The sequence below is a fragment of the Thalassophryne amazonica genome, chromosome 5 (assembly GCF_902500255.1).
Source record: "Thalassophryne amazonica chromosome 5, fThaAma1.1, whole genome shotgun sequence".
NCBI lineage: Eukaryota > Metazoa > Chordata > Actinopteri > Batrachoidiformes > Batrachoididae > Thalassophryne > Thalassophryne amazonica.
The window spans coordinates 57,479,306-57,502,255 of NC_047107.1; the positions used below are offsets into that span (position 1 = coordinate 57,479,306).

A 22,950-nucleotide genomic window follows, 5' to 3' on the forward strand; every position below is an offset into this window, starting at 1 on the left:
CAGATAATCAAAAATGCTGTTGGGGAACACATTACTTGGATGGATTGTCACCTTCCAAATCTGTAAATCATGGCTTATAAGAAGATAACACAGACCACACAATAAAGTGCTTATGTAAACAAACAAATTCATAAAACAAACTTATTCATAAAGGGAAACAGCAGGGTCTACCTACACTCCACCTGGACAACTGTTCAGCTAACAGCAAACAAAAACAATGCCTTCTGAGGACATCACATGAAACGAAAGAAAAACAATGTGCAGTTTTGTTCTAAATATCTCATCCAAAACTTCACATTTTTAACCATCATCCTACCATGCTATTCCACACCTTAATCTAACCGTGTGGGGTCCAGTCAGTGTTTTTTACTTATAAAGTACAAATAAAATCATACTGTCAAAACTGAAAGATGCAAACATATTTAAAAGGTTCCTGAGCACAGTGCAGAATAAACAACAGCAAATTTTCTTCAAGGAAAATACCTCATAATGTTTTAAGAATCAAGCAAACTAACAAAATAGACCATTTCTGGTCATTCCTGCACACCGATATCATACTTTCACTCTTGAATGAATATTTAACTTTTCATTGTGTCATTGTGATCATACTGCTCTGGCAAGTGATCTACTTCATCTTTAGAACTATCCGAGTGCACAGTCAGTGTAATCAGCTTGTTTTCTAAAACACCTCTAAGTGCTTCTTCTGTGGTTTATCTTGCAGATTCTACTCTTTCAGGCAGCTTCTACAGGATAAGATACGTGTCATCAATATATGTATGAGATAAAGCATCTTAAATTGTTTTTGTGTTTATGTGGCAGAAGGATAGGATGTGGCAGGATGGAAATATTAGCTGGGTATGACATATAGTATTTTAGTAAAATCCAAGAAAATATGTCTGTGCTGTGATCGGATCCCACACGGTAGGATGAGGATTAAAGAAGCACTCTATGTACACATAACATCACAGCTGCAAGTACATGGGAGTTGAACAGAAGGTGGTGAGGTTGAGAAGGACACATGGATTTGGGTTGGCTGGAGCAAACAGGTAGTATGGGCAGTAAGTACTGGGATTGTTCAAAAGACTGAGTGTCTCTGTGGAGCTACTGCAGCTCACAGTGCACTTGGACCAAAATCTTTACTTACTGACAGGTGCCTGGTTACTGTGATGGTGGGAATGGGAGTGCTGTGGACTTTGTCACACATCTGAACATAAGAGGACAAAGAACCTCAGGGACCAAAGCCCTTCTCCAATCAGCCAAACTGTTAGGTCGAACAAGTAGCACTACATTCATCAGCTTGAGCATCACAACCAAAAATTTTTATTTTCCAAACTACACCAAACAGGCTTCCCAAATGTTTTTAAATATTTGCTTTAACTCCCATCAAGCTGCTGGTTTTATGTCATGTCAACACAGTATGAAAATGACCTTGTAAAAAAAAAAAAAAAAAAAAATCTAATGCAACATGTGTCCTCCATGACAGTGAACACACACAAACTTCCATTCTCAGTCATATTACGTGGGCATTGTGTGGTGGTGAAGTACACAAATCAGTTAAGCTACACTTTGACCTGTATTTTCACATAGCAACCATGCAAAATAAAAGTAGATGAAGTGTCCTTTTAAAAATCTGATCAACTAAAAACTAGTTTGCAGTAAAACATAGTTTATTTTATTTAGCAATAAATAAATACATAACTAAATAAATCTCAATCTGAACACCGCTTGTTTTCATTTCTTTCTCCCACCTCCACCCCCCGCCACCCCAATTTAATATTGGGCACAAATATCTTCAAAAGTTTAAGAAATCAAGTTACCAAAAACTTACGTATTGCGAAAACAAATTACTATATAACAACAATAACTGAGGCCAAGGGAAATTCTTTTGTAATGTGGAAACAAATAAATAATATTGTAAAACCTTCTATTTAAACAACTCCACATGAACTTAGAGTTGGAGACAGACATATCAGGGATGGGAAACAAATAGCAGAAGAATTTAACATGTTTTTTGTTTCATCAGTAAGGAACTAGAAAAACAGTTTGATTCAGAAAATCTTCCAAAATGTATAGAACATCATACAATGTTACTATGCAATCCTGTATTCTCATTAGAGCTAACAAATGAAGCAAAAGTGCTTGAATTAATAAACAAAATTAATCAAAGCCAGAGTAAGGATCCTTTTCACATGAATACAGCCTTCCTGAAACAAAATAAGCATGTCTTTGTTAAGCCTCTGACACACTTGATAAATCTGTCCATCCAAAGTGGACAATTCCCCACACTTTGGACAAAGGCAAGAGTCATACCAATCTTAAAGTCGGGGTCGCCAGACCAGGTGTGTAACTATCGGCTTGTAAGTATCTTGCCTGTTTTCTCAAAGGTATTGGAAAAAACAGTGTCTTCTCAGCTTACAGAGTTTATAGAATCAAATAATATTTTACATCCATTGCAATTTGGCTTCCACTCTCTGTACTCCACAGAAACAGCAAATTGTTTCTTTGCGGAAAAACTGAAACATGCAATAGATTGTGGTGAAGTGATTGGTGCTGTTTTTGGACCTTAAAAAAGCATTTGATACGCTAAACCATAATATTCTGCTTCAAAAACTGGCCAATCTCAACTTCTCAACAAAAACTCTACAATGGTTCAAATCATATTTAGAAGAGAGAGGGCAATGTGTAGTGATCAATAATGAGACATCTAACATTCTGGAAACAAATACAGGAGTGCCCCAAGGCTCCATTCTTGGGCCTTTGCTCTTCACACTGTACATTAATGATCTACCTGATTCATGTCCAACAGCAGGTTTTCGAATGTATGCTGACGATGCAGTGATTTATGTGAGAGGGAAAACAGTACAGGCTGTTTCAGAGGAATTGTCAAAACATCTGCAAAAGGTAGCTGTGTGGTTTCAGAATGCTCGTCTGTCTTTAAATGTAAAAAAGACAGTGTCTGTTTGCTTTGTCTCGAGAAACAAGTCCATAACGGAACAACTGAATTTACAGATAAATGGACAAAACATCTTACAGGTCCCAGAGATTAAATATCTGGGCCTGGTTTTAGACTCTCAGTTTAAACTTGAGAGTCACATCAAAAAAAGTCTGCAGAGTTGTCAAAGCAAACCTTTTTACATTTACAATGATCAGGGACCACCTGCCATTTTCTGCTGCGCGCACTTTTATGCATTGCATGATTCTTTCCCACATAAGTTACTGCATCAGCTCATGGACACAGGCCACACTCACTACAGTCAGGCATTTGCAAATAATCTACAACAGAGCTGTGAAAATCTTGGACAAATAGCCCATCAGATCACATCATTGTATTAGTATTACAAATGTAAAAATGTTAACTTTTGAAAATTTTATGAAATATTGTCAATTAAAATACGGCCCCAATGGTCCTCAGTGACTGTTTAGTTCCTCTCAGGTCTGTGGTCTCTAGGACCAGAGGAGCTCAGAGCGGGAACTGTCAAATAACAAGACGGAAAACATCATTTGGTCAGTCTGCTTTCAGTGTGCAGGCCACTAAAGCCTGGAACTCTCTGCCCACTGATCTGAAGGGAGAGACTAACTGGGTCCTCTTCAAACATAAACTCCAGGATTTTTTAATCAGAGGTCAGAAGTGTGACCATCACTGACCGCTTATTAACTTTGTGTTGTAATGTCTTTTATTGTGTTTATGTTTTTTGTTTTGTTTTATGTAGGACCCATCTAGGGACGGACGTTGCAAATTAGCGTTTGCTAAAATGTTGCAGTACTTGTATGTAACATGACTCATGGAACATACTTGTCCCTATTCAAATAAACCTAAATAAAATTATGGGGATAATGGAGATGATGATGAACCTCGTTTCAAATTTTAACGACAACAAAATAAAAACTGAGAAGGTGTTAAGTTTAAGTTCTGATGAGTGTTTTGTTGTCAGTGGTTCTGTGGGAATCATTTATCATCACAGTGCCACAGCAGAGAAGATGGAGTTTGCCAAAAGCTAGTCACAAACACACATACCTCTTCTAGTCTTTCCTCGCTGATGGTCCTTTCATAATCCACTGTCATTTCCTGTAACAGCTCACCTGCCCACACATAAAGAGGTTCAGTGGACATCTGTGACATGAATAAATGTGAACGTGCAGCTGACGCTTTCAGCGGTCACCATACCAGGAGTTTCCTCTGCGTCTGCAGCATCGATCTTATCCATAAGGTCATTGGAGTTCCACTTGGTGATTTCCTTTGGGAAAACTTCCTCGTTGTCTGAGAGATCCTCTGCAGGTGGCATAAAAACAAACCAACCACTTCAGTACATTAGACGAAAACAGCACTGTGCATGTCAAATACAAACCTTGTGCACACTACAACAAAAATGTGTCCTTTAGGTGTGCAGGATATAGAACATTTTAAATTCTAATTTAACACAGTTATTATTGCTTCTGAAATCAATATGTTGTCAACTAATGTTACCTCATTCAGGTTTACTGCATAATGACAAGGATGCTGTCATGATAAAAGTTGTATGTAGACAGAGACATAAATTGCCACAACATAATCTCCGTTTGGGCCTTCGGCCAACAGGGGATAAAAAGGTTGTGGGATGACTTCCCGCCTGGTCTTTTCTGTGTGTAGTTTGCCTGGATTTCCTCACGCGCGTCGGGCCAGACACGTGGTTCCTGCGGATGGGGCGCCACAGGACAGACACCGTGTCATGTGGAACAGGGCTCACGTGGGTGACGTGACATTAAGATCGCCCACTGTGTGTTGTGATGTGATGGTCCGTTTCACCTTTGACAGCCTGTCAAGTGTCAATGTGCATGCCGTGCGCTTGCTTGCTGCAGCCCGTCGCAACGGCGATATATGTTTCTTATGTATGTCCATGTGAGGACAGAAAGCAAACACACGCGCATCACAATGGACAGTTGTTAGGTCATGTCCTTCAAAACGTTTGTAGCGAGAAGCCTGCAGTCGCCATTCAACCTCCTAAGTTTGCATTAAGCAAAAGTCATAAAATCTGTCTTCAGAGAAACCCAATATATCCCAAAGATCTGGGATATATCAAGTTGTCAAAAGGAGGGTTTCCTGAGGATAACACAGGATGGCCAGGTGTCATAAAATTGCCCCTACCAGGATTTAAGACTCCCCCAAAGTGCATTCCTTACTGAGGAGTTGAGTTCTTATCAGATTCCAAAGCCAAATGGCTCCAACTCCTTTCACATCTTAAAACAGACCACAGGAAGACATAGCTGTCCCCAAAAGTCCTAGAACTATGTCTTTACAGCACAATTCCTATAAAACCATACAACAGAAAGATTACCCTCAACGTTGCAATCACAATGAAGTTCCTCTGGTCAAAATCGGCTGCAGATTAACGGATTTCATGGTTTATGATGAAATCCAAAAACCAGCCTTCCCAAGTCCATGGAGTAAGAGTGACCCCTTGTGAACAACCTGGGGTAGGGCATGTAACTAACTTGTACAGTATTATAAAGTGTAACCACATTTAAAAAGTTGTACTTTGTGTTGTAACCAGAAAACAAAGAAAGAGGAAAAGAAAAGAAAAGAACTAACCGTGATCATTTAATCTCACACATGGAATTTATATATATCCTGCATTTTTGCTCTGATCATAGATTGTAGAAAGTTATCAAATGTGTTTTTTCATATATATAATTGTGTTGTGTGGTAGTTCTAAGGAAATTCTTTACTGGAGTTTTATAATACAGTACTTGCTTGGTTTTTGAGTGGGAAGTTAAGATAGCAGATACCGATTTATTATAAAACTAGACAAAGAAATGCAGAGAAAAACCACAGTACCCAGAATTCTTGGGGTTGGAGCTTTTAACCCTTTAAAAGCATGCGCCCCGGGGAACGCGTGCTCTTACTCTTACACTCTCTTCCCCTTTTGTTCTCTTAAGCTCTTCTCTTCTCTTCATCTTTTCTTGGGTCTAGACACCGCCTCAGCCGTCCAAATTTTTATGACCCTTTGTCTGCAATCACGTGCTGTCTAAAGTTATTTCTTGCTTATGCAAAGCTAGAAATTACAGGCGCATTTAACTTCCTTTGACGATTTTTCAAATTAAAACCTTTTTCTTCTTGAACTCCAAATTCACCTCATGAACATTTTTCTTACAAGTCAACCATTTTTGTATCAAATTTTTTGATTTGATCTGGCTTCCAAAGATGACGACAAAAGACGAATTTTTGTTTTGCCGAATAGAAAATAAAGACACTCAAGCCTTTATCCTGACGATCCCAGACGGCAAGCGCTGCAGAGGTAAAAACATCCAGGTCAGTTGAGCCGCACCAGAGAGAGAGCTGCCGACACAAGTCACGGTGATTATAACTGAAAGCGCCCCTGGTAACCCACGAAACCGGGCGAGGCGACCGGCAGAGTCTCTATGCCAGGGTACCGGAAACAGCTGTGCAGAAGGATCGCTCCTCGACTGAAAACCAGACAGCTCCCAGCATCTGACCTCACGGAGACCAGCTGCACAGCGCCTCCAAGTAAGACAGGGCTATGGTGTCAGATAAAAACAGAGTGGCTTTATTTAATTCTATTCACCGTCACTAACCATCTCACGTTAATAAATACCAAAGTAAATTCCCTGATGATTAAGACGGAATTCATTCTTAAACTCCCGCAACTAAACTAAGTTATCTGAACGTCATATAATAATTGATTACTCATCAAATTGCTTACTGTGATATGTCCTGTGATTTAACTCCTGAATGAGTTAAATAAACGTGTGAAGTTGTCTGTGATTTGTACAGTTTTACAGAGGGGGTCAGACTTGACCTGTAGAACTTACTACTGTAAGATTAGAGACTGATTTTAATATTTCCTATTGACTGAGCCTAAAATCAGTGATATTATAACCTTGTATCATTCAGTCATCGGTGGTGCTCCCATTATTCGAGGTAAAATTATCCACAAGTGATAACTTCAAAATATCCTAAAACACACATTCTTCCCGCTACACATTTTATGTGTCCCCCAGTTGGGACATCCAGAACCAGAGATCTCAACAGCTGCTGCTGTCAGTGGCCCCACCCCATCAGTCCAGTGCACACACCAACGTGTCACTCTGTGTCTCTGTTATGTGATCATTTCTTTTTAATTATTTGTTATGTAATTGTGTATGTAGGTAGTGTAGTATTTATTAATATACCTGTGCTGGCGGTCTCTGTGTTTCTAATGTGACATGTCATGTGCACTAAGCCGTCATTCATTTGTAGCCGTCAGTGAGTCTTTGGTCAGCAGCTCAGAAGCGGCTTGCTGTGTTCCATATCAGCAGTTCTTGCAAGTTCCCTCCCCCTCACCCCCCCTCAGCACACCACATGTGTGGTGGATTGGGGGGGGTGCAACACACGCGTAATTCACACGCACGGCACGTGTTGCGGGGGAAGCCGACACTCTGGCACGCCACATGTGCATTGCTGTTTTGGAACGCCACACTAGTGGGGGCACTTAGACAAATTTCACAGCCAGCTCGAAAGTGAGCGTCTGCTCACTATTTTCGTGCTGACAGTGTGAATGGCCACACATTTTCTAAGTGCCAAGCGAACGGTGTTTGATGTTCATGTGTGTCACCTGGAATTTGGGTGACACCTGCCGCGAGAGGGGTCGAATGGGCCTCACAGGGCACTCTCTCTCTTTCAGCCACTGGTGTGTGCATATAGTTATAGCGACAACTGTACGAGGCATTGGAGGCAGCTCCAATTTTACACAAATTAAGCAATTCAGCCACATTCGTACTATGTGTGAAGGGGCCCTAAAACCTGTGCCAAATCAACATAAAGACCCACATTAGATCTGCTGTGGTGACCCTGAGTGAAAACAGCCGAGGGACTTACTAATATTAATAAAAAAAAATACATAAATCTCACCTGAGTATAAGCCACATTTGTTGTTTTTAAACATATATTTCAAAAGAATTTAAGAAAAAAACATTTTGTCTGGAAAGTGTATTCAGTCACACACTAGCTAAAGAACATAGGCTACATATCTTTAATGTTGTGTTTTTAGTTTGCACTGTACTGATAATGAACCGAACCATGCTTTTTGTATCCTGTTATACCCCTATTTTTTAAACATGTATGTGTGTGTGTGTATATATATATATATATATATATATATATATATATATATATATATATATATATATATATATATACACGAGGTCTGTTAGAAAAGTATCCGACCTTTTTATTTTTTTCAAAAACCATATGGATTTGAATCATGTGTGACTGCATCAGCCAAGCTTGAACCTTCGTGCGCATGCGTGAGTTTTTCACGCCTGTCGGTTGCATCATTCGCCTGTGAGCAGGCTTTGTGTGAGCAGTGGTCCACCCCTCTCGTCGGATTTTCCGCTCCTCTTTCCATGACAAAAACTCCTGTAACAGTGGAATGTGCCGTTCATTTCCAAACTGGACACTGTGTTTTATCCGGGACGTCCTCTGACTAGCACAGGAATTGCGGAAGACGTGGACATCAGCACTTTTTCGGCACACTGAGACAGACGTGCGGAGGAATTCCGTGCGTCGCAGTGGAGCTGCATGGCGCAAATCAACGCCGTGATGAAGCCTCACAGGACATGTTCTGGCATGTCCAGGCTCATCCACAATTTCTCGGTTAGCCACACGACTGAAAACCCACCAACAGCCGTCTGAAAGCCATCTCAAAGCCGTCCTGTGAGACCAACACGGCGGTGGTTTTGTGCCGCGCCATGAGCGGCACAGTGGTGCATCCGTCCGCTTTTCTTTCCATGAAAAAAACTCCTGTAACAGTGGAATGTGCCAAAAAAGTACTGATGTCCACGTCTCCTGCCATTATTGTGTAAGTCAGACGACATCCCGGATCAACAAAGCCTTCACGTTGGAAATGATCTGGTTGTTTCAGCGGGGTTTGAGCCTGTCGATCGGCGCTCGGAGCGCTCTCAGCAGCTGTGGGCGGTCTTTAAACTGGCTGGAGCACTTCTTAATCTGTGTAATCCCCATAAAATCGTCCCTCAAAGCCATTTGAATTTTCCGAATGGTTACCACCTGGAGGTCTCTCACAGTTTGTGGAAAAAATTGATGCAGCAAAGCTCCAAATCGTTCAGACATTTATTCGCAATAAAAATCTGACGAGAGGGGTGGACCACTGGTCACACAAAGCCTGCTCACAGGCGAATGACGCAACCAACAGGCGTGAAAAAACTCATGCATGCGCATGAAGGTTCAAGCTTGGCTGATGCAATCACACGTGATTCAAATCCATATGGTTTTTGAAAAAAATAAAAAGGTCGGATACTTTTCTAACAGACCTCATATATATATATAAACACCTTGTACTGTTTGGGACTGTTTCCAACCATCATTCATCCTAGCAGAATAACTATGGATTCAACAATCTTATCGACAATATTTTATCCAACGCTGTATCCAGTAATCTTAGTGCGGGACTACTGGTCCGTGATGTTACTGATCATTTGCCTGTTTTCTCAGTTTTTGCATTGGAGGGCTGTTATAAGTATCGAAGTAATACTAAAATCATGAGTAGAAAAGTAACACCTGAATCAATTGAAAATTTAAGGGAGGATTTATCAAGTCAGAACTGGTCAGATGTTTTTGTTGTTGATGTTGACAGGTCATATGATGCTTTTATTTCCATTATTTCCAGGTTATATGACAAACACTGTCCTCTTGTTCACAAAGTGTACAGATGTCAATATAGCAATAAACCATGGATAACTAAGGGACTTCAGAGGGCATGTAAAAAGAAAAACTAACTGTATAAACAATTCATAAATCTACGAACTAAGGAAGCTGAAAGTAAATATAAAACATATAAGTTCACCAACATCATGAGACTCAGTAAGAAAAGATATTACAGTAAGTTACTTGTATAAAGTAGAAATAACATCAAAAATACATCATCAATTATCATCAATCAATTTTATTTATATAGCGCCAAATCACAACAAACAGTTGCCCCAAGGCGCTTTATATTGTAAGGCAAGGCCATACAATAATTACGTAAAAACCCCAATCGGTCAAAACGACCCCCTGTGAGCAAGCACTTGGCGACAGTGGGAAGGAAAAACTCCCTTTTAACAGGAAGAAACTTCCAGCAGAACCAGGCTCAGGGAGGGGCAGTCTTCTGCTGGGACTGGTTGGGGCTGAGGGAGAGAACCAAGAAAAAGACATGCTGTGAAGGGGAGCAGAGATCAATCACTAATGATTAAATGCAGAGTGGTGCATACAGAGCAAAAAGAGAAAGAAACAGTGCATCATGGGAACCCCCCAGCAGTCTAAGTCTATAGCAGCATAACTAAGGGATGGTTCAGGGTCACCTGATCCAGCCCTAACTATAAGCTTTAGCAAAAAGGAAAGTTTTAAGCCTAATCTTAAAAGCAGAGAGGGTGTCTGTCTCCCTGATCCGAATTGGGAGCTGGTTCCACAGGAGAGGAGCCTGAAAGCTGAAGGCTCTGCCTCCCATTCTACTCTTACAAACCCTAGGAACTACAAGTAAGCCTGCAGTCAAAGAGCGAAGCGCTCTATTGGGGTGATATGGTACTATGAGGTCCCTAAGATAAGATGGGACCTGATTATTCAAAACCTTATAAGTAAGAAGAAGAATTTTAAATTCTATTCTAGAATTAATAGGAAGCCAATGAAGAGAGGCCAATATGGGTGAGATATGCTCTCTCCTTCTAGTCCCCGTTAGTACTCTAGCTGCAGCATTTTGAATTAACTGAAGGCTTTTCAGGGAACTTTTAGGACAACCTGATAATAATGAATTACAATAGTCCAGCCTAGAGGAAATAAATGCATGAATTAGTTTTTCAGCATCACTCTGAGACAAGACCTTTCTAATTTTAGAGATATTGCGTAAATGCAAAAAAGCAGTCCTACATATTTGTTTAATATGCGCTTTGAATGACATATCCTGATCAAAAATGACTCCAAGATTTCTCACAGTATTACTAGAGGTCAGGGTAATGCCATCCAGAGTAAGGATCTGGTTAGACACCATGTTTCTAAGATTTGTGGGGCCAAGTACAATAATTGAGAGTTGAGAGTGCCAGTTTGCATCTCACTGTCACAAATGACAGTGATTGAGGCACTTTTGATTGAGATATAATGCAAAATGTACATAAAATGGGCTTTTCAATAATAAATTCAAAAGTCCACAAAATCCACAACCCAGATCAGATCCAGATCAAACTTTGTCAAGTGATAGTTGGTGCCAGTCTGCACCTCACTTTCAAATATGAGAATGATTGGGGCACGTTTGTTTAAAATCTATTAGATAAATATGATTCAAACCACCGCAGCGCAGTGCCTTTAATACCTATGACATGCTCTAATCTCTGTATTAAAATTTTATGGTCAACAGTATCAAAAGCAGCACTGAGGTCTAACAGAACAAGCACAGAGATGAGTCCACTGTCTGAGGCCATAAGAAGATCATTTGTAACCTTCACTAATGCTGTTTCTGTACTATGATGAATTCTAAAACCTGACTGAAACTCTTCAAATAGACCATTCCTCTGCAGATGATCAGTTAGCTGTTTTACAACTACCCTTTCAAGAATTTTTGAGAGAAAAGGAATGTTGGAGATTGGCCTATAATTAGCTAAGATAGCTGGGTCAAGTGATGGCTTTTTAAGTAATGGTTTAATTACTGTCACCTTAAAAGCCTGTGGTACATAGCCAACTAATAAAGATAGATTGATCATATTTAAGATCGAAGCATTAAATAATGGTAGGGCTTCCTTGAGCAGCCTGGTAGGAATGGGGTCTAATAGACATGTTGATGGTTTGGATGAAGTAACTAATGAAAATAACTCAGACAGAACAATCGGAGAGAAAGAGTCTAACCAAATACCGGCATCACTGAAAGCAGCCAAAGATAACATGGAACATTTTAAATGAAATAATACATAAGAATAGAACTACTAGAGATTATCCTTCATTTTTTCATATTAATAACAACATCACAATTGATAACAAGTCCATTGCTGACCACTTTAACGAATACTTCGTTAATTTGGGTAAAAATCTTGCAAGTAAAATTTATTCATCGACTAATAACTTCTGGGTAAATAATTCAACATTTAACAAGTCTGTTTCAATGTTTATTGGTGGTACTGATGAAAGGGAAATACTTGATCTGGTTCATGATTCAAAAAGTAAGAAATCGACTGATTTCAATAATTTGGATATGGCTTTATTAAAAAAATTATTGATTTATAGTAAAACCGTTCAGTTACATTTGCAATATGTCTCTTTGTACTGGTAAATTTCCCTCTCAAATGAAAACAGCCAAAGTAATACCTCTGTTTAAAACTGGTGACAAACACCTTTTCTAATTATAGACCTATATCACTCCTGCCACAATTTTCCAAAATTTTGGAAAACATATTTGCTAAAAGATTGAATGATTATTTACTGAAGCAGGACATAATAAGTGAAGAACAATATGGATTCAGAAAGTTTCAAACTACATCACAGGCTTTGATGGACTTTGTGGAAAATATAGCAACTGCAATTGACAATAAACAATACACAGTAGGTGTTTTTTTTTGATTTGCAGAAAGTGTTTGACACGATTAACCATGGAATATTATTAACTAAACTGCAGAAATACGGTATCAGAGGTCTGGCATATGAATGGATAACTAGTTATTTACAGAGCAGATTTCAGTATGTTCAATTTAATAATACAAACTCTGAGCTCAGGGAAGTCACATGTGTGGTGCCGCAGGGTTCAGTGTTGGGTCCTTTGTTATTTATATTGTATATAAATGATATAAGTTGGGTGTTGAGATCACAGAGATGTGTCCTTTTTGCGGATGATACCACTGTGTTTTGCAGTGGTGATAATCTTGAACAGCTTCTGGACATGGTGGAGAAAGAACTGGAAAAGTTTAAGGCTTGGTTTGATGCTAATAAGTTGTCACTCCACCTTGGGAAAACCAAATGTATTATATTTGGAAATAAACAGGCACCCAAATGTAAAAATTTAACCATAAACAACAAGAAAATTGAGCTAGTAAAAAAGAACAAATTTTTAGGTGTTGTAATTGATAATAAACTTAGCTGGAAATCACATATAAATGATGTCAAATCGAAATTGTCAAAAACTATTGCCATTCTGTATAAAGCCAAAGATGCACTGCCGCAAGAAGGGTTACTTACCTTATATCATTCTCTGATGGTACCATATATGACATATTGTGTTGAGTCGTGGGGAAACACAAATCAAACATCAATCCAATATTTCTTTTGCAAAAACGAGCCATACGAGTTATCTGCAATAAACATTATTGTGATCCAACTCATTCTCTATTTGTGTCTTTAAATGTATTAAAATTCAGAGATTTGGTTGATTATATCACAATTCAAACTTTGTTTCGTGCGAAAAACCAAGCCTTACCCAGACATGTCCAGAATCTGTTCAGATTGAGGGAACCCAGTTACAGTTTAAGAGGTTGTGGAAACCATCAGTAAGAACAAATGTAAAGGGTTTTTGTGTGTCTGTGGTTGGGGTGAAGAAATGGACGAATGTTCAACAGAGATTAGAATGTGTGGTACCTTAGTACGATTCAAGAAACTTCTCAAAAAGAACATCATGTCTAGGTATCATAAAGATAATAATATGATTTGATTTATAGGGACTGTTTAAATTAGAAATGGGTACGTATGTGTATATTTGAATGTATGTGGTGTAAGTATATTTATGTAGGTGCATGTATGTGCGTATGTATTTATATGTATGAATATATGTATGTATGTATATATATGTAGGTGCATGTATGTGCGTATGTATTTATATGTATGAATATATGTATGTATGTATATATATATATATATATATATATATATATATATATATATATATACGAGGTCTGTTAGAAAAGTATCGTACCTTTTTATTTTTTTCAAAAACTATATGGATTTGATTCATATGTTTTTACATCAGCCAAGCTTGAACCCTCGTGCGCATGCGTGAGTTTTTCCACACCTGTCGGTTGCGTCATTCGCCTGTGGGCAGGCTTTGAGTGAGCACTGCTCCACCCCTCTCGTAGTTGTTTCATTGCGAGGAAATGGCGGAATGATTTGGGCTTTTTTTCCATTAGAATTTTTTCAGAAACTGTTAGAGACAGGCAGCTGGAAACCATTCGAAAAATTTATGTGGCTTTCGGTGAAAATTTTACGGGCTTCACAGAGAATAAGGAGTGTTACTACAGCTTTAAGGACGGCCCACAATGGCGCACGGCGCGCCGCGCTCCGAGCCGCCATCGAGAGGCAGAAACCACATCATTTCTAAACGGATCGCTGTGTGGAGCCGGGACCGTCGTGTGCAATTTCTCTGGTTATCACAAGAGCTGGACATCAGCCATTTTCTGGCAGATTTCACTTTTAACAAGAGATTTTGTCATGGAAAGCCGCGCGGAGGCTTCGCGCGTCACGACCGATTCGCTGATGAAGCGAGACAAAGGAACACCTCTGTTTCGGAGTGTTAGAGGACAAGTTGGGACATGCCTATCTCGGCTTTCAGTGCTTACCAGTCGAGTGAGTATAAGAGAAATTGTGGAGAGCTGGGCAGCCTGTAAAATTTTCACCGAAAGCCAGATAAATTTTTCGAATGGTTTCCAGCTGCCTGTCTCTAACAGTTTCTGGAAAAATTGTGATGGAAAAAAAGCCCAAATCATTCCGCCATTTCCTCGCAATGAAACAACGACGAGAGGGGTGGAGCAGTGCTCACTCAAAGCCTGCCCACAGGCGAATGACGCAACCGACAGGCGTGGAAAAACTCACGCATGCGCACGAAGGTTCAAGCTTGGCTGACTAAAAACATATGAATCAAATCCATATAATTTTTGAAAAAAATAAAAAGGTATGATACTTTTCTAACAGACCTCGTATATGTGTGTGTGTGTGTGTGTGTATATGTATGTATGTATGTGTATAGGTATATATGTATGTGTAGGTATGTAGGTATATGTATATATATTTATTTATGTGTTAGTGGGTATAAACGCAACACTTTTGGTTTTGCTCCCATTTTGTATGAGATGAACTCAAAGATCTAAACGTTTTCCACATACACAATATCACCATTTCCCTCAAATATTGTTCACAAACCAGTCTAAATCTGTGATAGTGAGCACGTCTCCTTTGCTGAGATAATCCATCCCACCTCACAGGTGTGCCATACCAAGATGCTGATTAGACACCATGATTAGTGCACAGGTGTGCCTTAGACTGCCCACAATAAAAGGCCACTCTGAAAGGTGCAGTTTTATCACACAGCACAATGCCACAGATGTCGCAAGATTTGAGGGAGCGTGCAATTGGCATGCTGACAGCAGGAATGTCAACCAGAGCTGTTGCTCGTGTATTGAATGTTCATTTCTCTACCATAAGCCGTCTCCAAAGGCGTTTCAGAGAATTTGGCAGTACATCCAACCAGCCTCACAACCGCAGACCACGTGTAACCACACCAGCCCAGGACCTCCACATCCAGCATGTTCACCTCCAAGATCGTCTGAGACCAGCCACTCGGACAGCTGCTGGAACAATCGGTTTGCATAACCAAAGAATTTCTGCACAAACTGTCAGAAACCGTCTCAGGGAAGCTCATCTGCATGCTCGTCGTCCTCATCGGGGTCTCGACCTGACTCCAGTTCATCGTCGTAACCGACTTGAGTGGGCAAATGCTCACATTCGCTGGCATTTGGCACGTTGGAGAGGTGTTCTCTTCACGGATGATGCGAAGGAGATGTGTTGCACTGCATGAGGCAAATGGTGGTCCCACAGATACTGCTGGTATCCCCCCCCAATAAAACAAAACTGCACCTTTCAGAGTGGCCTTTTATTGTGGACAGTCTAAGGCACACCTGTGCACTAATCATGGTGTCTAATCAGCATCTTGGTATGGCACACCTGTGAGGTGGGATGGATTATCTCAGCAAAGGAGAAGTGCTCACTATCACAGATTTCGACTGGTTTGTGAACAATATTTGAGGGAAATGGTGATATTGTGTATGTGGAAAAAGTTTTAGATCTTTGAGTTCATCTCATACAAAATGGGAGCAAAACCAAAAGTGTTGCGTTTATATTTTTGTTGAGTATATATAGGTATACATGTGAGTGTGTATAAATGTATATATATGTGTATGTTAATGTATATATGTATGTATATAGGTATATATGGCATGGCCCAAGCAGAGCGTCACCCCCAGAGCCTGGTCTGCTTGAGGTTTCTTCCTAAGAGGGAGTTTTTCCTCACCACAGTTGCCTAGTGCTTGCTCTGGGTGTCGGTAAGGTTAGTCAGTGTATGTCTCTGTGTTGATATGTACTGTGTTGTGAATTTGTGTTTATGTTATTAAGACTGTCATAATTGCTGGACTTGTACTTGCAGGGGTGGGCGTTGATAAGCTTTCCTTCTGCCCACACCCTTTTGGACTCACAGGCTTTGTTTATATAATATTCATGTTATTTGTATGTTTCTGTTCTTTCGGATTTGTGTGTGTGTGCCGAATAAATTTATTCATTCATTCATATATGTATATGTATGTACAGTAAGTCGCAAGACCTCACAAACTAGTAAAAAAAGAAACCAAGAAAAAATACCACAAATAAATAAAAAAACACAACTGGAAAACAACAGTATTCCAATCCAATAGTTCAACACAATGGCTATATTTTTCTTTCTGACAATTTCATATAACCTTACTAATCTTGAAAGAGATGGGTACAAAAGGAGCATCACCATAAATGAAAACATGAAAAATGTTTTTTATAGTGTATGAAATTATCTTACTACAAAACACTTAACTAATTCTGGAATTTATTTATAGCTTGGGTTTGTCAAGAATTGTCTCATGAAGGTAAAAACAAGAGCAGGAGTTTCTTGGCGATAAAAGGACTGGTTGGTTGAGACGACTATGATAATAGGATGAGCCACCTAGTCCACATTTAAAACGATGCCGATGCTGCAGCAGCCTGAAAGTGTTGCCACACCCACTTACTGTATTTCAACTGCAAATCCAAAGCATGCTGGGTATCTGCAAATTTTGAGAACTGATCTGTGGCCAAAGAGATGCGTACAGAGTCACAGCAGAATACAGCAAATGAGGTTCTTTCAAAACTGAACACAGCTTTTAATTATGTTACCATGAGCATCGAAGAACTCCTCATCTGAGCTGTCATCTGAGTCTCGCGCTATGCTCTGTATCCGCCACTCTGAGATGCTGTGACGTGACGGACTCACTGAAAAACAGAACATGAAGAAAAAAAAAGATCATTGTTATTTTGGGACATGTGCTTTGGCTTCTATTTCTCTCAAACACACACACATATTGCACAATCTCCCCTGGCCCACACAGTGTTATATAAACATGCAACAGCCTCTGTGGTGCATTACTTCAATACAGATGGACTGTTTGGTGGTCAGAGGGGTTTGTGAAGAGTGAGGTCCAAAGACAAAACACAAACACAGACGACCAAACAAACTGAGGATAATGGTGACGCTAAACGCGGGCCTTGTCCATCACGTGTCTTCAATCTACGCCTTACACACTGTTAGTGAGGAGGAAGAAAGGGGCGTCACTCTAAGGGGCAGCAGGGCACAGCTGTAGCTGTCAGTGCACACAAGGAAATAGCAGTGGTGAAGGGAGGGTTGCTGCGAGGAGTATCAGCCTCCTCTGGTCTGGTCAGCACTGATGTTAAAAATAGTCCACATAAAAACCACATGGGGGAGTTACAGGGTCAGGTTCCTGGCAGCACCTACAAAAAAAATGGTGCCTCAAGGAAGCTGGAGTTAGGTCTGTCAGGACACTTGGTTTGTGACACTATTGCTACTTATAAGTGAGGGGAGATTATCAGACCTACTGTGGAGTGGCTGGGCAAGTCGGGGAGGTTATTCTCCAATAAAATATTAAACTAGCCCACACTGAAGTACAAAAGTTAGGACAACAGCATGGCATGGAAGGAGAGTACAGCCTCATCCATTTGTGAAATTATGACTGGAACACAATGGGCCTCATTCACTAATATGTGTGTAGAAATGTTCTTACTCCACACAATAATAAGTGTGTGTGGAAAATTATTGCAAGGTTCATGACGTGTGTACTGGTCAATTTTGTTCTCACCACCTTGTGTGTGTCTGTGAATCAGAACAACTGAAAACTGACAGACATATGTCTGCAAGCTGCAATCATTATACTGCCACCCCTCAATTTCTCTGTACATGGACATCCGTTTGGTGTCTCATGACGAGAGCACCGTGAGCAACAAAAGTGAAACAAGTTGAGTTGAATAAGAAATGGCTGGAGGAAATTGGAATAATTGCATCAGAGGTGGAAGCCAGAACTGGCACACTTTGTCCTCTGCAGTGACGACAGTTCAACAGTCAAGTCAAGTCAAATTTGGGAGCATGCACGGGTGCTGTGCTTTGCTGCATCCACAACACCACGGAAACGTCTTTGGTCCTTGATGACAACCACCTAGACAGACAACTGGTCCACTCCCACATCTCTAAAATCACCATCTATCTGCTGCAGCCAGGTGAAACATGAGCGTCCCCTGGGCCTTCTCTACCTACTGGCATCCTCAAAACTCAGGCACCTGCATGCTGGATCATGCACAGAGAAACTCACCACAAGGGTTCTTGCTGACTGATACGATGTTCCAGGTGCCCACCAGCATGAGCCGCCTCAGGTTTGTACCTGGGCGCCGCCGTGCAGTGGACGACCCCTCAGCACCTCACCAGACACCATCCTCCAAAGATAAGACCCTTGGTGCTCTTCTGTGGTTTTGTCTTGTCCAGAGGTGAGGCTCCAGATGCCCCCCCACCCATGCCCTTCATAATGTGTGCTACCTTCCAATGGAAGGCAGCGGCAGAGTTACTCCCATGGAGAGCAGAAATAAGAATCCTTCTTTTTTTCTTGGAGCTGCACAAGATGTTTTTCTAACAGCTGAAGTGTCAATCCTGCCACCAACCCCCAAAGGGATTAACTGTGGGCTTGAGGACCACCTACAGTTCCAGATGTGTAGAACCATGCCCAGGGTACACACAAAATAAAAACACAGCAAATTAAAAAAATAAAAATACATAACACAAAAAATAAAACACACAAAACATTCACCCTTTGTTTTCTCAATGTTTCAATAAATAAATACATGATTGGTGTGCTGAATGCTGCATGGTCTGTCAAGCAAGCTTTGGATGGTTTTGACATCGATGTTGCTCCCCAAAAAGTCTTGCAAACCAGAATTTAAAGTAAGGACACAAATGAAGAGCCTGGCAACCTTGATTGGACAGTCATCATTATCATCATTAAGCCGTACTTATTTGAGAAATGACTGAGAAAGTGATGATCCACCAAGAACCATCACTCAGAGGTAACTTATTTCATAAATGTTGTGAAGCTGACATTTATAATTTCTTGTTTGGAATTAATGAGTGAAAATCAATGTGAACACAACTTCTTTTAAGTAAAAATAACATTGCTGCTTGGTAAAGAAAATTAGTTAGGCTTGCCTTGAGGTAAATTGGAGCCTCTGATCTAACAGAATTTTGCAAGTCAAAATGGAGGAATGCAGTCTACTTAAGACTTCACAGGAATTGTCCTCGATTGAAGGAAACAAGCATTTATGTATCTTACATGCCTTTAATATGTTGCCAATTATAAATTAAAATGAGGTACAGACGCACACTTTCATGGCACCAGGAAATATTGGAGTTTCACTGGCTTCTCCCTTCCCCATTGTCTCACTCGGGCTTGCCACAGTAGGGCCGAGAGGGATCAGGCTTTACGGCAGATTCTGTGTGATGTTACGTCAGTAAGGGCATTCGGTGTAAAATTTGTGTCAAATTAACATGCAGACCCACCTCGGGTCTACTGTGGTGACCCTGAGTGAAACAAGGGAGAAGCCGAAAGGACTTACCTTTTTACCTGTACAATTTAGCAAAAGTCAAATGTGTTGCATTGACATTACATTGTTACTTCATTGTAAACAAAGTAAACCTATTCAACTGGTACAGTTGATGATTTTAATTATCACAATAAATGATGAGGACAAGGGAGTCAAGTTCATGGTTATTTAATACATTTCGTCAAAGCGGTAGTAAATAATTTAATTTAAAATGTTGATTTAATTATTAATAAAAGATAAATAGAGTGTTAATATACTGTGCATTATGTAAAGGGGTGTGTTTTTACATTTTCTCAGACAACTGATCCATCATCATTTGTGCGTACACACAGTCTGAAGAAGTTCTATATTTGGTTGCAGTGTGAAAAAATTATTAAATTAGATTATTAGATTAATCCCAGATATATGCGGCAAATGTTCATACACATGGTTTAGGCAGATTTGTGATTACACACTGTTTGTGAAAGAGGCCCATTGAGTGTACAAATAAGAATGTACTAATTAGGAGCAAAGAAGATACAGCTACTTTTATCCCCTACAGGACATGAATTTGCTCTGTGATAATTTTGGGTGCAGCATCCGTTAAAGCTATATATAAACTTTACAAGCACTAACGATGCATTCTTGACATACTAGTTTATTGTGTGTCAGCACTTCCCATATATCAGAACTGGCTGCGTTAATTAGTAGAAATGTTTAAATTCATTGTTGTTCGTACCATGCAAGCAATAAAAACAATGAACAAGAATCAGGTTAAAAACACATCATGCAGAGAGATATAAACAACATTATTATATGACTGCGACGCTATGCGTGCTCTGATTGCCTAATTACCGGTTGGATATTTTCCCATCTCTGGACCGGTTTCCATGACGATCGGTCCGAACCCGTATTTTTTTTCAGTCCGAACACATATCTTCTTTACAAACCAGGAAGCTAAAAATCCGTTTAGAAAACCCAAGATGGACATGAACATACTCCATAAATATCTAAACAGCATGGGAAAAAAACACACACATTGAAAGCTTACCAGCTAACGACCGGAGCATCTGTTAGCAAGTTCCTGTTCTGCTCCGGTGGGCCACTCGGGACACCGGCCGTCAGCGCGGAGGTGAGCTAAGGTTAGCCGCTGCTCAGGTCAGCCTTAGAGCTTTTTTTTTTTTGGAGGTGAACTTGGCTGCTCACCTCAGAGCTGATGGCTTGGAGGTGAAGCGAATGGCTTCACTTCTGCTGTGACTATGAGATCTGTTTATATAACGGCTGAGTGGATCCTTGTCATTTGATTGGTGCTTTGTATGTCACATGACATGGATTAATTCATCCCATTTGTGTCGCATTGCATTTAGAGTGCAGCTTGGTTCCATTTAGAGTGCAAACTTGGTTCCATATGTTTGGTACCACTGCACTCTGCACACGTCCTCGCGCGCACGTGATCGTGCATGTGCACGCACACGTGGCCGCGCGCACTCGTGCGTGTGCACACATGCTCGTGCACGCACACAAACAAATACACTGTGCTGCCTGGAGGCTGTGAGCAGACAGAGAAGGAAAGCTGGACTCATTTCTGGCGGAATTTTTTTTTTTCGCTGCACTGAGGACATACACAGTCGACCAAGCCATTTGCGTGAGTGCGCGCGCGCGGGGGACAACACAATGATTTAACTGAGCTAACGGACGCTGCTACACACACACACACACACACACACACACACACACACACACACAAAAATCCACTCCACTGTAAGCTGTCTGGATGCATGGAGACCTGTTGACATTACATGCTGATGTGATTTTTGGCTGGACTGAGGAACTACACAAAGTCTTTTTTTTTTTTTTATGGAAGCCTGAAGTCAGTGCACAGCATCCCTGGACTACACATTACAGTGGAACTATCTATTTTGTGTGGAAGGATCTATTATAGCCATTATATAAAACAAATCATTCAACTCGGCTTCTCCTCGTTGAATGGTTTGTTCCAGCTTTCACCTCATAAAATATTCGTACCGTGAACTCATAAACATTCATTATTTGTATACTACGAGCTATCAGCAGCTTGTGTGTGTGTATATATATATATATATATATATATATACACACTCAACAAAAATATAAATGCAACACTTTTGGTTTTGCTCCCATTTTGTATGAGATGAACTCAAAGATCTAAAACTTTTTCCACATACACAATATCACCATTTCCCTCAAATATTGTTCACAAACCAGTCTAAATCTGTGATAGTGAGCACTTCTCCTTTGCTGAGATAATCCATCCCACCTCACAGGTGTGCCATATCAAGATGCTGATTGGACACCATGATTAGTGCACAGGTGTGCCTTAGACTGCCCACAAGGTGCAGTTTTATCACACAGCACAATGCCACAGATGTTGCAAGATTTGAGGGAGCGTGCAATTGGCATGCTGACAGCAGGAATGTCAACCAGAGCTGTTGCTCGTGTATTGAATGTTCATTTCTCTACCATAAGCCGTCTCCAAAGGCGTTTCAGAGAATTTGGCAGTACATCCAACCAGCCTCACAACCGCAGACCACGTGTAACTACACCAGCCCAGGACCTCCACATCCAGTATGTTCACCTCCAAGATCGTCTGAGACCAGCCACTCGGACAGCTGCTGAAACAATCGGTTTGCATAACCAAAGAATTTCTGCACAAACTGTCAGAAACCGTCTCAGGGAAGCTCATCTGCATGCTCGTCGTCCTCATTGGGGTCTCGACCTGACTCCAGTTCATCATCGTAACCGACTTGAGTGGGCAAATGCTCACATTCGCTGGCATTTGGCACGTTGGAGAGGTGTTTTCTTCACGGATGAATCCCGGTTCACACTGTTCAGGGCAGATGGCAGACAGCGTGTGTGGCGTCGTGTGGGTGAGCGGTTTTATGATGTCAATGTTGTGGATCGAGTGGCCCATGGTGGCGGTGGGGTTATGGTATGGGCAGGTGTCTGTTATGGACGAAGAACACAGATGCATTTTATTGATGGCATTTTGAATGCACAGAGAT

General features: G+C 40.6%; 1 protein-coding gene across 1 annotated transcript in view; it reads right to left on the reverse strand.

Moving 5' to 3' along the window:
* The window catches only part of LOC117510579 (membrane-associated phosphatidylinositol transfer protein 2-like), a 280,300-nt gene that overhangs the window by 54,519 nt on the left and 202,831 nt on the right, over window positions 1–22,950 (reverse strand). Inside the window, 4 exon segments of the mRNA XM_034170354.1 lie at window positions 1,145–1,204; window positions 4,016–4,080; window positions 4,166–4,270; window positions 17,168–17,263. Coding sequence (XP_034026245.1) covers window positions 1,145–1,204; window positions 4,016–4,080; window positions 4,166–4,270; window positions 17,168–17,263 — 326 coding nt within the window.